Source organism: Poecilia reticulata, chromosome 23 (assembly GCF_904066995.2).
Source record: "Poecilia reticulata chromosome 23, P_reticulata-male-v2, whole genome shotgun sequence".
Lineage (NCBI taxonomy): Eukaryota > Metazoa > Chordata > Actinopteri > Cyprinodontiformes > Poeciliidae > Poecilia > Poecilia reticulata.
The window spans coordinates 19,739,915-19,752,941 of record NC_088852.1 but is presented as its reverse complement, the minus strand read 5'-3'; the positions used below and the strand labels follow the sequence as shown (position 1 = coordinate 19,752,941).

Genomic DNA, 13,027 nt, shown 5'->3' with positions numbered 1-13,027 from the left:
CAGAGTCTGGAGACGCCGTGGAGAGCGGTCTGCTGCCTGCAACATCCTTCAGCATGACCGGTTTGGCAGTGGGTCAGTAATGGTGTGGGGTGGCATTTCTTTGGAGGGCCGCACAGCCCTCCATGTGCTCACCAGAGGTAGCCTGACTGCCATTAGGTACCAAGATGAGATCCTCAGACCCCTTGTGAGACCATATGCTGGTGCGGTTGGCCCTGGGTTCCTCCTAATGCAGGACAATGCTAGACCTCATGTGGCTGGAGTGTGTCAGCAGTTCCTGCAAGATGAAGGCATTGAAGCTATGGACTGGCCCGCCCGTTCCCCAGACCTGAATCCGATTGAGCACATCTGGGACATCATGTCTCGCTCCATCCACCAACGTCACGTTGCACCACAGACTGTCCAGGAGTTGGCGGATGCTTTAGTCCAGGTCTGGGAGGAGATCCCTCAGGAGACCATCCGCCACCTCATCAGGAGCATGTCCAGGCGTTGTAGGGAGGTCATACAGGCACGTGGAGGCCACACACAATACTGAGCCTCATTTTGACTTGTTTTAAGGACATTACATTAAAGTTATATCAGCCTGTAGTGTGTTTTTTCACTTTAATTTTGTATGTGGCTCCAAATCCAGGCCTCCATTGGTTAATACATTTGATTTCCATTGATGATTTTTGTGTGATTTTGTTGTCAGCACATTCAACTTTGTACAGAACAAAGTATTCAATGAGAATATTTCATTCATTCAGATCTAGGATGTGTTATTTGAGTGTTCCCTTTATTTTTTTGAGCAGTGTATATTAAAGTACTTTTTTCCCACTAGTTTTCTTTAAAATGACCTTTTGTGGCTCACTCTTACTGTGGAGTGTGTTCATTACCGTCTCTTAGACATCTGGAAAGTCAGCACTCTTGACAATCCAGTAAGCAAGGGCACAGAATTTATGAATATTTTTTTAGTGATTTTATGAAATAATTTTCTGAAACACTGAATTATGGGGTTTTGTTATAAGCCATAATAAACAAAAGACAAAAAAAGTAAAAAGGCTTAATTATTTGCACAATAAATCTGATTGAATTCACATGGAAGAAAAGCATTTTCTTTTCCAAAAGTAGAAATCTTTACATCTTGCAAAAACAGTCTGCATAAAATATGTATTTGCAATTTTCATGTAATATGTCATTGGATTTATCATATAAGCTGTTTAACAGAACAAAGTCTGTCACAAAATGAGTGAGCACTTTAAAATGTTTATTTTGAAAAAATGATCAGTGTTGATCAACATTACATGAAGAACAAAAGCCTGCTTCCTGCAGGAGTAAAAAAGATGCACTTTATTTTTTTTTGCTCGCCCTCTTTCCTTCTCCTTTCTTAGGGGTTCCTTTTCCTCGAAGTTTCCTGAGGCGGCGCATCTCCTCTTTGAAGTCCTCATGCTCATCTCTGAAAAGAAAATAAGCCGTCTAAATGAAGTCATTGCATCCACAGCTCACTTTACTACTGTCAGAATATCTTAATACATGGGTGTCCAAAGTGGGTCCTCGAGCTTCGGCATCCTGCATGTTTTAGTTCTCTCGCTAGTGGAAGTAACAACCTCCTCAGAAAGTCAGTGTTCTTCTTAGGCCTCTAATGAGCCATCATTAGATGCAGGTGTGTAAAACCAGGGAGAGAACTAAAGCATGCAGGATGCCGGCCCTCGAGGACCCACTTTGGGCACCCGTCTTACTAATTAATGCTCATTCACATCCCAACAGTATGAGATCAAAATGTTAAAATCTTGTTCTGTTAAAAAAATCTGGTTATTCCCTCAGTTTTCACAAATCTCAGTGCTTTTATTGTACTTAAAATTAAAAGTATATAAAAAGTACTTTTAAAACCTTGTGGTGACAGAAGAGTTTTTGTGGTCCTCTATCACCACAAAAACGAAATCTTCGAAGTTTTACTAGAGTACTCTAAGGTCATTGTAAACCTCATCAAAAGTATCATTCTATTTCTTTTTATTTAGGCACACTGCTCTCCAAACTGTTCTCCTTTTTGGGGCTCCACTGTAGACAGTAATTCACTTTGCTGCCCCAATGATTTAAAAAATTCCAAAAAGCATTAGCCAACTTCTACATCAAGATCATGGCCTCGGATCTGGAGGCACTGATCCTCATTCCAGGCATTTCAAACACGACTGTGAACTGCTCCAGTGAAAGCTCTAGATCACAACATGATAAAGTCAGTAGGACACATTAGCCGCAAAAAGCAGAGATGCGATCCTAAGGCCACCAAAACGGATACTCTCACCTTGGCTGCGAAATTCTGTCCATAAAAGTAATGAACAGAATCAGTGACAAAGGGCATCCTTGGTAGGTCCAACTCTCACTGGAAATGAGTCAGACTTACTGCCAGCAATACAGACCAGACTCTGACATTGGTCATACAAGGGCCCAACAGGCCATATCAAAGGGCCTAGTACCCCATACTCCTAGAACACCCCTCACAAAGCTCCGCGAGGGACACAGTCAAACTCCTCCTCCAAGATGTGCTTTTTTGAACGTGAAGTTGCTTATTTGGGTTTTAAAATAGGCAGAGACACATCACATAATAAGCCTCAGAATTTGTCTGACAACCAATTAGTTTTAGTCAGACACTCCTCGTCCATCATTTCCCGGATGACCCGTCCCGCTGTGTCTTTGTTAATATCAAGTTAATAAATTTGCTGTGAATGACATCGAGCTTCGTGTTGCGCCCCAGAAAACTATATGAACGTGAAAATAGCCATGAATGAACGTGTCCGTAAAGTTGCACAACTAAACGCCATTATAATGGCTAATATTAAGATAAGTGTCACAAATCTGTCCAAGTTGTGGAGCCGCAGGAGGAGCACTGTGAGCTACGCTGTGACAGCAAACGCAGGGCCGTAATGCAGAACCTGGAGACTGGGGCAGGGAGGGGGGGGGGGGGGGGACTCTAAAATCCTTCTTAGATTTTTCCTGACAATGCAAAAATTACAAACGTGTTTTTTTTTTTGCACTGCTGTAACCATTAAACAATCTCCCCTTCAGTTCAACCTTATAAGTAGAGAGACATAGTTGATGTTACCATCATATAATAACTTGCAATTAAGTAATGGTAAAGGCTCAATGTAATTTTCACAGGTAAGCGGAACATTATTGTCAACAGCTGCCGACAGTAACTAAGAAAGTTACTTTAAATGTAACTTAGTTACTTTCCAAATCAAGTAATCAGTAATCTAACTACCGTATTTTTCGGACTATAAGCTGGTACATTTTTCCCACGCTTAGAACCATGCGGTTTAAACCCGTGCAGCTTTTCTGTGGATTTTTCTTCAACTGCTCTTTAGCAGGAAGTGAATCATTGGAAATCAAAGAAGAAAGTGCTGATTTTCATTTAGAACAAGCACATGCCAGCAGAAGGCCTGACAGAGAAATGTTTTCAAACTCATACCACCTCGTCATCAAAACAACACGAAGAAGTTCATATGATGCCACTTTTGTTGAAGACTATCGATCTAGGAGTACAGATCGACACCCGCTGCACATAAGCTCGGCGTGAACGAATCCAGGGTTTGGTGTTGGAGATGCAGGGCTGCGTCCTTAATAGAAGCTTTATTAAGGACACAGCGCTCTGCTGCGTCCTTAATAAATCTTAGGTAATAAATATAAAGTTTGGAAGATACATACATGCCTAAGAGTGATAAGTTTAAAATGACTAGATATAAACAAAAATAAATAACAAGCAATCACATGCAATATATTAATCCATAAATCATCTATAAATGAGTGCAGAAAATTTTTTAATCAATTAGCACAGACTTTGGCATTGTAAAGCCTGATGGCAACAGACAGAAATTATTTTCTGTGACGCTCTGTCGGGCACTTTGGCAAAATGAGTCTCCGGCTGAAGGTGCTCCTGTATCCGGCCAGCACGTCATCGAGTGAATGAGACTTGTCCAAGATGGCCTGCATGTTGGACAGGATCCTTGTTTCTGACACCGCTGTCAGAGTCCAGCTCCATTCCAGAGACGTTACTGGCCTTTTGGATCAGTTTGTTCAGTCTGTCGGTGTCCTCCACCTTCAGACTTCTGCTCCAGTACACCACAGCATACAGGATGGCACTGGCAACCACAGTCATAAAACATCTTGAGCAAAGTCTGGGAGATGTTGAATGACCTCAGCACCTTCTTTATATGTACGTTTCCATTTTTTTTTTTTTTTTACTTGTGGGTGCGGCTTATAGTGAGGTGCGCTCTATAGTCCGGAAAATACGGTAAGTTATTTTTTCAAGAAGTAATCCGTAATCCGATTCAAGTTTTCAAAAATTTTTCAAAGTAACTATGTCCTCACTGCCCACTACAGACAGTGCTGGTACTGTACTACTTCCCCGTCCTGAGACGCTGGATGATGGAACAGAATTGCCTCAAAACCACGTGGAAGTCTTCTCCATGGCCTATCCAAACTCCTCCCATGCCTGAGTTTTTGCCTTAGTAGCCACCAGTGCTGCATGCTGCTTGGACTGCCGGTACCCATCAGGACTGAGGGCCATATGGAGGCCAGGACAAACCTCCATATGGCCCTCAGCAAAATTTGGTTTTGGGGCCCTTTATCTCTAACAATGTGCACAGGACGAAAAATGGGATTTTCGTCAGCTATTGACACCTTGTTCTGCCGTGCGCATGGAGATTGAGGGCTTTCGGCAAGAGGTTTTTGTCAGAGTCGAACACTGCCAGAAATGGGCAAAAACGCTGTGTGTCCGTGTTCCCCTATCACCTCTGTCCCCTTGTGCCTAGCAGAGGTTTTCGTATTTAAATGAAGGTGCTGAGAGCCATGCAAATGCAAATCAACTGATGAGCACCGCCTTTTGACTCTTATTCATTTTGTAGCTAATCCTTTTTAATTTCTGTTCACCATAAAGAAGTATGTTTGGAGAAAACTATCTATCTTATCCATTAAAATATATATTACATGTGTGTTAGGAGCACTGAAAAACTTAGTTTTGGTTGAATTGATATAAAAGAAGAATATGCATGAATACATACAATAGACTTTTGTGAAACGTAATCTTACTTTGACATTCCTCCTATCTGAAGATTTATCTTGTGATGGGAGGAATTGCACAACTTAATCAAAAATGATAATAAAAAACATGTTCCAGAGTGGTTCATTGTACATAAAGTATTTTTGTGAATAATATTCAAACTAATGCTAATGTTCACTGATTGCTTTAAAGACCCAGAGTCATGGTATATTGGAGTGGTAGTGGTCATTCCACATCACAATACAGGACTTAAGAAACTACAGATTTTTCAGTATTCAGTTGCTTGTTCTCTATCCATCCTCTATGTACGGTATTTATCTATCCTTCTACATTTCTATCTTTTTCTGTCTCCCTCCATCTTTCAATTTTTATCAACTGTATCTTTCTCTGTAATTATCAAGTTTATTTCCTTACCAAGTTCAGACAGTCAGGTTATTTCCCCTCTGAGAGGCAAACCAGGTCAAAACTTTCATTCGATGATGACTGGATTTTAGCTACGTGTCAGGGCAGGACGCACTCGAGCTAATTTGTACAGTTGGCCCTTTGCCATATGATTTGGACAGTTCCTCCCGCTGCTGCTAGATGGAAGCTAAAGCTAATTAAGCTTTATTTTAACTTCGCACTGAGCGCGAGCGAGCAAAGCAGTCGCATTACTTTTCTTTGACGTTAGCCGTTTTCTTTCTTTTTGAATCGTTCTATTGCTTTTTTCCACTCACAGAAACCCGTTTGAAAGCTTCACTGACTTTTAGCATCGCTTAAAATACAAAACACAGCTGCGGTGGATGGAGGATAAATCAGCCTGTTTTTGGATGTACTCACCATTTGGATCTGGCTTTCAAAATGCGATCTGGAGAAGAATCATTTCTGATGTTTGTAAAGATGTTCCAATGCTTTAAATTAACATCCATATTTTGACAGCTCCCTGCTTCTTGCTCAGCCCAGTAAGCTCACACAAACTCATCAGATTTTACCCAAAGCGCAGGATCAGTACTGTACGTATTATCCGTGGTCATCGCTGCACCTGGCGATTCTTCATCAGGTGCAGCAGGTTCGCTCTTCCGCTGTCTCTGACTCCTCAGGCACCGGATCAGTCAGAGATCCAGGTTAACAAGGCTAACGTCTTGAGAAGCGCAGAGGAACGATGGTTCTGTTCATGTTCAATATGAGTTTTAAAAAACCTTGTCAGCTTGGATATTTTCTTCATCACCTCTCGGTCCCGCTCTTCTTTTTCTTTCGTTCCTGTGCTCCGCTGTCATTCATTCTGTTGTCTGCCATCGTGAAAAATTACTCCCTCAGGGTTTCCCCCAGAAAACTTGCTAAGCCCGGTGGTCAGGGCGCCGAGGCGGTCCACCGGCGGTCCACCGTTTTTTTGTATTAAAAGATGTTAAGTAGACAATAAAAGTAAAAACATCACTGGGTAAGTATATGTTATGGGAAAACATCGTCAGTGAACTGCTATATAAACCCACAACTAGTCTTAAAAACAACTAATCAAATAATACAATTAAAATAAATATCAATTATGTCCACTTCTTTTAAATCCAAATTAAGTCAGCGGCTCCATCAGGTTCTCCAGAGCTTCAGGGGCCCCATAAATGCTAATATTTTAACATAGACCACAGATAAATCAATGTAACATTTGTTTATTGAGATTATCATTGCTGCTAAATTTGACATAATGGTTTCAGCATATATAAATTAAAAGACTTTAAATTATTTAATGTAAGATTTTAAGGAGCTGGTAAGTTTACTTTGTAGAAGTTCAAAGAACAATATTCATAGTCGGTGTGCTATGGTGGCGCAGGGGTTAAGCACAACCCACATATGGAGGCCTTAGGCCTCAGCGCAGCTGTCGCAGGTTCGATTCCCAGCCTTGGCGACCCTTGCTACATGTCTTCCCTCATCTCTCATTACCCACTTTCCTGTCAATTAACTATCAAATAAAGGCCACTAGAGCCAAAAAAATCTTTAAAAAAACAATATTCATAGTCAGATTGTGTTGTTACCATAGCAACAATCTGATGCAGTGAGTTTAATATTTGAGTTTCAGCTCCGTTTGTTCACAAATACAAATTAGTAAGCTGCAGTTATAATTTATTGCCTTTTAGGTTTGCCAGTTAAACTACCCCCTTCTCCCATATTTCACTAAATCTAACAGAACCTGTTAGAGGTGCTGATGTTTTTAGCAGGAAGAGGGGCCCCCAAGTCATATAATGCTCCAGGCCTCATACAGCCTTGGACCGGCCCTGCATGATGTGGTAATCTGTTGCACTGCGCAGAGATGCGCAATAAACGGGAGATTTAATTCAATGCTGCTAATGTAACTTTAGTAGCTCTTTCATTTTGTGTCTGTTGAGTTTTTAATCGTCACAGAAACTATTTTGGTTGGTCGAGTTTCTGGACGAGTTTCTCAGATCTCCAGTGGCCTCGCGCATTAACTCTGTCTGACTAAGTGGGCAAAACATTTGATACGGTTTGGTGCTTAATGTAACCGGAAAAATAATACTAGTAATAATAATAAAATAATATAAAATCAGCGTGATGCGTGACTGCGAAGAGAGCGCGAAAGCTCCTCACCGGGTTAAACCTGCACGATGAGTGATTAGCACTGGGTCGTTAGCCGCTAACGCACCGACTAACCGGGAACACAGACCTAAACTTTTCAGGGAAGACAGGACCAAACGCTGGGCAGCGTGTTGAGATGAAAACACCGCATAATGTTTTGTTCACAAATATACATCATTCTCACCTCAAAGCACCTCTGAAAGCGCGACTACAAGTTATTCCTGCGGTTCACGTAGAGCTGCTGCGCAACCAGAGCTAACTCGGTGGGTTTAAACTCTTACATTAATCAATAACTCCTCATAACTGATCATAATTCCTCACAGGGGGTTGATGTAAATATCCATAGCGGTCAGTCTGTGTCCAGTTCGAGTGAAAGGAGGAGCGGGATCCGCGCTGAGGTTAACTTTAGACATCCAGCTGCTGCAGCGCGCGAGGCAACGCGGAGACCCGGCGGTGTGATTGGTCCGGCTTTAAATGCATAAACTATAAAGATATCTTCTATAAACATATCTTTTAGGAATAAATCTGCTCTGATAGTGAAACACTCTGAGCAACAGAAACACTTGCAATCCGGCTTAAAAAAAGGTAATTTTTTTATTTTATTTTCCTAAAAACAAACCCAAAAAAAAACAAGAAAGGCTTAGCCTGGCGGTGGTGCTAGTAAAGCATGGCGGGCCGCCAGGCCTATAAAACACTGGGGGAAACCCTGCTCCCTGATGCTCCGCCCTAAAGCGTAAGAAGCCTCCAACTTGGACCAATAATAATCAAGCATTCATGATGGACGTTTGCCAGAACAAATCAGAAATTTTTTCAACAACACCGCAAAAATCCTCTTAGCCAGTGATAAAATTAAGGCATTCTGGCCTTATTCATTCACAAAAATACAAAGCATCTTTCGGGGCCCCCAAAGCGCTGGCGCCTGGGCTGCAGCCCCGGTAACCCATGCTAAAATCCAGGCTTGATCAAGATCTGCTGTGTGAACGAAGCCCGAGTCTCACTGCAAGGAGTCGGTGCCTCTATTGTTTGAACACTGTTTTTATCCAGATTTTTGGAACAAACCACTTTTTTCACATTTCCTGTTAAGTATGGCATGTCGTCACACTCAAAGGAAGGTCTGATCTGTGATTTAATTCATCACTACCAAGAGCAACAGATGATTCAAATAACACAGGTGATATTGAGCACCAAATTGTTCACATACTAGATCTACCGTATTTCAGGAGATCTTTCCTGCCAACAGCCATCATCACCTACAATAACTCTTTGAAGTATTAGAATTAATATGAGTTGCAACTATATAATTTTTCCTTTGGGATCAATAAAGTATTTTTGAATTGAATTGACTACCTGAACAGTCCCATGAACCGGAGCTTCTGGGTCATGGCGTAGTAAACCTTGTGATGAGGATACCATTCATACACCTCCTTCCTCTTGGCCATTGGAGGCTCCTGGAAAAGCTGGACCACCTTCATTGATTTAGAGTCTGTGGGGCGGACAACCTCTCCAAAGATTCTGGAGCTCAGCCTTGCCATGCGCACTGCATAGCTGGAGAAACCGGCCATAACTAGGAGAGAAAGGTAAGACAAATTCACCAAATATGCAAACTGTTCAGCCATGGTTTTAGGTTAAAATGAAATTTAACATGGAACAGAGCATTTGGCCTTTAAAGGAAAATAAAAACAAATTTTCTTAATCTTCACAAGCCAGCAGTCTGTTTAAAAGCAGAACCCCAAAAAAGTACATGTCAGTCAGCAGTGAGAAGTAAAACCGAATCTGCCTCCTCTATTCAACACATGCTAACTCTTGAAAACATTGAAACTGATTTCCATGGCTGAGGGTTTATCAAAAATCTCAACATTAGAAGAAAATAAGGAAAGGCTGACTTTACAACGAAAACTGTGGTGATGATCAGTCCTGTTAAATATACAGGAATCTATGCTGTGAGGAAGACGGAATTTGCTGTACAAATAAATAGCATATTAGAGCTGTACAATACAGTTGAAAACAGACATCTACAGAAAGGCACATCCACATTTCCTCACTGTCTGAAGTTAAGTCAGACAAAACTTGTTTTATAAATGTTAGTTTGAATCACATATTTGTATTTGCTGAAAGCAACAATAATGAGAGAATACATCAAAGATGTATTAATGTCTTCAGAATCATAAGTTTGTAAATATTTCCTAGGTATTTGGTAGCATTGCCTTTAAACTATATTACTTGGGTCAAACATTGTTTAATGTGATAACAATCGCTCTACATTAATAAATAAATGTGTGACATATATTTTGCTCATTATTTTGGTATTTAGCAAATGGAAATTTTGATTGTTTTTGTTTGTTTTCGTTTATTTTGCTGATATTTATACGCGTTAGCGTAGCAGCTAACGTTTTTGTACTGTTTTCTAATGAGAGAGAGCTGATGAAAAACCACTGTTAGAGGAGAAGTTCATTAAAGAATTTAGTGAGGAAAGATCAGTCAGGATCAGAGCTGGTGCTGCTGTTCTTCAGTCTGTTTTCCAGCTCAGCTTCACCATGTTGGTATTTAGTAGAGATGTGCCGATCATGTTTTTTCCTGCTGATACCGATCACCCATGAGGGCCGATCACCTATACCCGATACGGATCACAAAATTATTATTATTATTTTTTTAATAATTAACACTACCGGTTACATTATGTGGGAAAAGGAGCCATGAATTCACCTTAATTTAGACAAAAACTTGTTTTTAATAACTTTTTCCAAGAACTAAACAAAACAGGCATTCTGCAAATTGTACTGCTATCGGTAATACTATCTTTAACAGACTGATAACATATGGAGGCTCTGAAGAGGCTAAATAATGCAAAGAGCCAAAATAAAACCTCTCAACATTGCCAAAGAAATTCAAGTATAAAACTTAACATTCAAAGGCAAATACAGGTTCCATTACAATAAACAATCCAGAGTTACTGAATGAAAACTTCCTGATAGCATGGCGGCTAGCTGATTACTGCTAGTTCTGAGTGGCTGTTTCTGACTGAGCAGAGTAATTATGCAGAGCAGGGAGGAGATTGATTATTTTTTTAGAGATTATCTGTCTCATGTTAGGACAGCTAAAGTTTTAATACGTCTGTAAAATGTATTTTTTTAGGTTAGATGCTGCAGCTTTAAACAGAGGTTCGGTGTGAGAGTCACTACCAGGTGGAGCAGAAGCGGCGCTCCGTCTGTGAAATATTACTACCTGTAGCGCGTAGCAGCGGTTCAACAGCGAGAGCAGAACCAGCGTCTTACATCGCAGCTCGAAGACTTAAATAATTTTGCGGGTTATTAGTTTAGCTTTCTGACCGTCATGCTAATCCGGGTGAGTGTTTGTAGCTGTGCGCTGCTTTACCTGCCATCTGATCCTCCATATGTCTTTTTTACTGCAGTGAGCCTCGATGTAGCCAAACTACATCAAGTATGGCATTGTTTTTATGTCGTATTAGCTTCTTTGTGTTGATGCATTTTGACGTGCTTCAATTTTCCACCGCAACACGCAAACTTCCCCATTCACTCAGTGCGTTATAGTTACACATCGCTTAGGATTTGTTGCTGCATGTTTGCGCAGAGTGAAGGAAAGAGGAGACCAGCTGCACAGGCAGGCTGCGAAATGAGATGCAGGTGATCGGTATGGGCAACAAGAGCCAATGATCGCCGATCACCGATCACACTTTTTCACGAAAATCGGCCGATTATGATCGGTGACCGATCGATCGGCACACCTCTAGTATTTAGCTATAAAGATGCTACGAGTCAGAGCCCAAAATGCTGAAAATGTCTTTTTCTGAATGTGAAGGAAATATATATGTATTTTTCTATTACACTTTTGGATAATTTCTCTTTTATTCTTGGCTTTAGCCTGTGAACCAGGACGTCTCAGAAGTCATTGTAGTTCTCCCAGTGTGACCAGCAGACTGAAGCCCTGCCTGTGGCCAGTGTTCCCAGTATAATACATAAATGTTTTTTATTCTTTCACTTTTTTTGTATTTTTAAATATCTCAATCTGAAGTATTATTGTATTAATACAGCGTATGTAATGAAATAAAAATAATTTAGTCTGAATTATTTTCACTTTTTGCTGTCAATAGCAGAGTTGTCATATTGTAATAAAAACAATTTCTCTGGAAAAAAATAAGAAAAAATGTAGTTTAATGTTTGACAATGATTGATTTATAAATCAAAAGTCATTTCTCAATAATGTATAAAAAAATAAATACAAGAAAATACTTTTTCTTGTCTTGAAACGTTAAATGTACATTAAATTATGAAATTATGTAAATATATTCTTTAATAAAACACTAAAAGTTTGTCTGTTCATGAAATCAATATAAAAATGATCAGAATCATTTCTATCAAATAAAACATTGTGCTCTTTATTCACAAATGCCCCAAAACAAATAATCACATCAAAAGTTAGAAACTGTCTTTAGTCATTTCTTTGATTGCCAAATATATTAATGTGTGTGAGAAAATGTGTCAATGACAGGAATTAACTTAAAATACTTTGTAGAACGGCACTTTGTGAAGTTCGGTCCATTTACCTGTATTAGCTACTGGCACATATTCCACATCCAACATGGCGGACGCTGTTACGTATCGCAGCAACGGGCCGGCCCGCTCCATGAGGCCTCTACGTATTCATGTCTATGACCGTATCCCCCCTGCTGATATTGAAAGGGGGCGCTGATAAGTCCCCTGTTAGCTGATCTGACAGCAGTGGATCTCAAACACCGCCTGATAAACACCATTCGACTCCTCGAATAATTTATAGCTGACTCAGCTCCACTACGACAGTTTGCGTGTGTCTCTCATGTGTCACATGTGCTAGCTCATTGATACGCAGTCATGTTTCTGTTACGCTCTTTGTTTACAGACTCTAACAACTTCTACAGTTTTTAATCAGCTCTACACGTTACCTACCTGAACCTGTGGCAGGTGAGGCTGGTAAAATCCTATGGCCTCATTATCTTAACGCTGTTAGCTTACTTGGACTGTTTCAACCTTCACAACAAGCTCCACCGCATCATACTTCCTCCTCTGATGTTGCTTAGCACATAACATTTTGAATGCAATTTACCGCCATCTAGTTGACAGGAGGTTTCCCTCATCTTTTTTCTCAATTTTCTATTTAATCGCTGTAGGCATTAATTAAAAAAAAAAAAAAAAGAATAGGAAACTGTCTCATCTTGATTTACTCATTCATATGTCTGACTCCTCCTACACACATCACTGTCTGGTGTTTCCCCATCAGTTAGAAAGATGTGATAATGGAGCTTCTCATTGTGCATCTTCTATATTTGTCCACTCACGACTGTTAGTTTTTTTGAGAATCTGAATGATCTATGGAGGTATTATGGAGGTATCTTCATATTACCCCTTTGAAGCTTTTTTGATGTAATAGCTACGTTTT

The 13,027-nt window shown here is 40.3% G+C and overlaps 1 protein-coding gene across 1 annotated transcript; it reads right to left on the bottom strand.

Annotated features, from left to right (window-relative positions):
- Window positions 1–1,222: 1,222 nt before the first annotated feature.
- mrps33 (mitochondrial ribosomal protein S33) lies at window positions 1,223–12,693 on the bottom strand. The gene is made up of 3 exons (XM_008401203.3): window positions 12,538–12,693; window positions 8,945–9,161; window positions 1,223–1,432 (listed from the first exon to the last, which is right to left on the bottom strand). The coding sequence occupies exons 2-3, from the start codon at window positions 9,157–9,159 to the stop codon at window positions 1,327–1,329; spliced, it is 321 nt and encodes a 106-aa protein (XP_008399425.1). The 5' UTR covers window positions 9,160–9,161; window positions 12,538–12,693; the 3' UTR covers window positions 1,223–1,326.
- Between the last annotated feature and the right edge of the window lie 334 nt (window positions 12,694–13,027).

Coding starts and splice junctions, on each gene's coding strand:
- mrps33 (XM_008401203.3), bottom strand. CDS start 9,159: ATGGCCGGTTTCTCCAGCTATGCAGTGCGCATGGCAAGGCTGAGCTCC. Junction 1,433..8,944: donor CGGTTCATGGGACTGTTCAG/GTAGTCAATTCA, acceptor TTTTCTTTTCAG/AGATGAGCATGAGGACTTCA.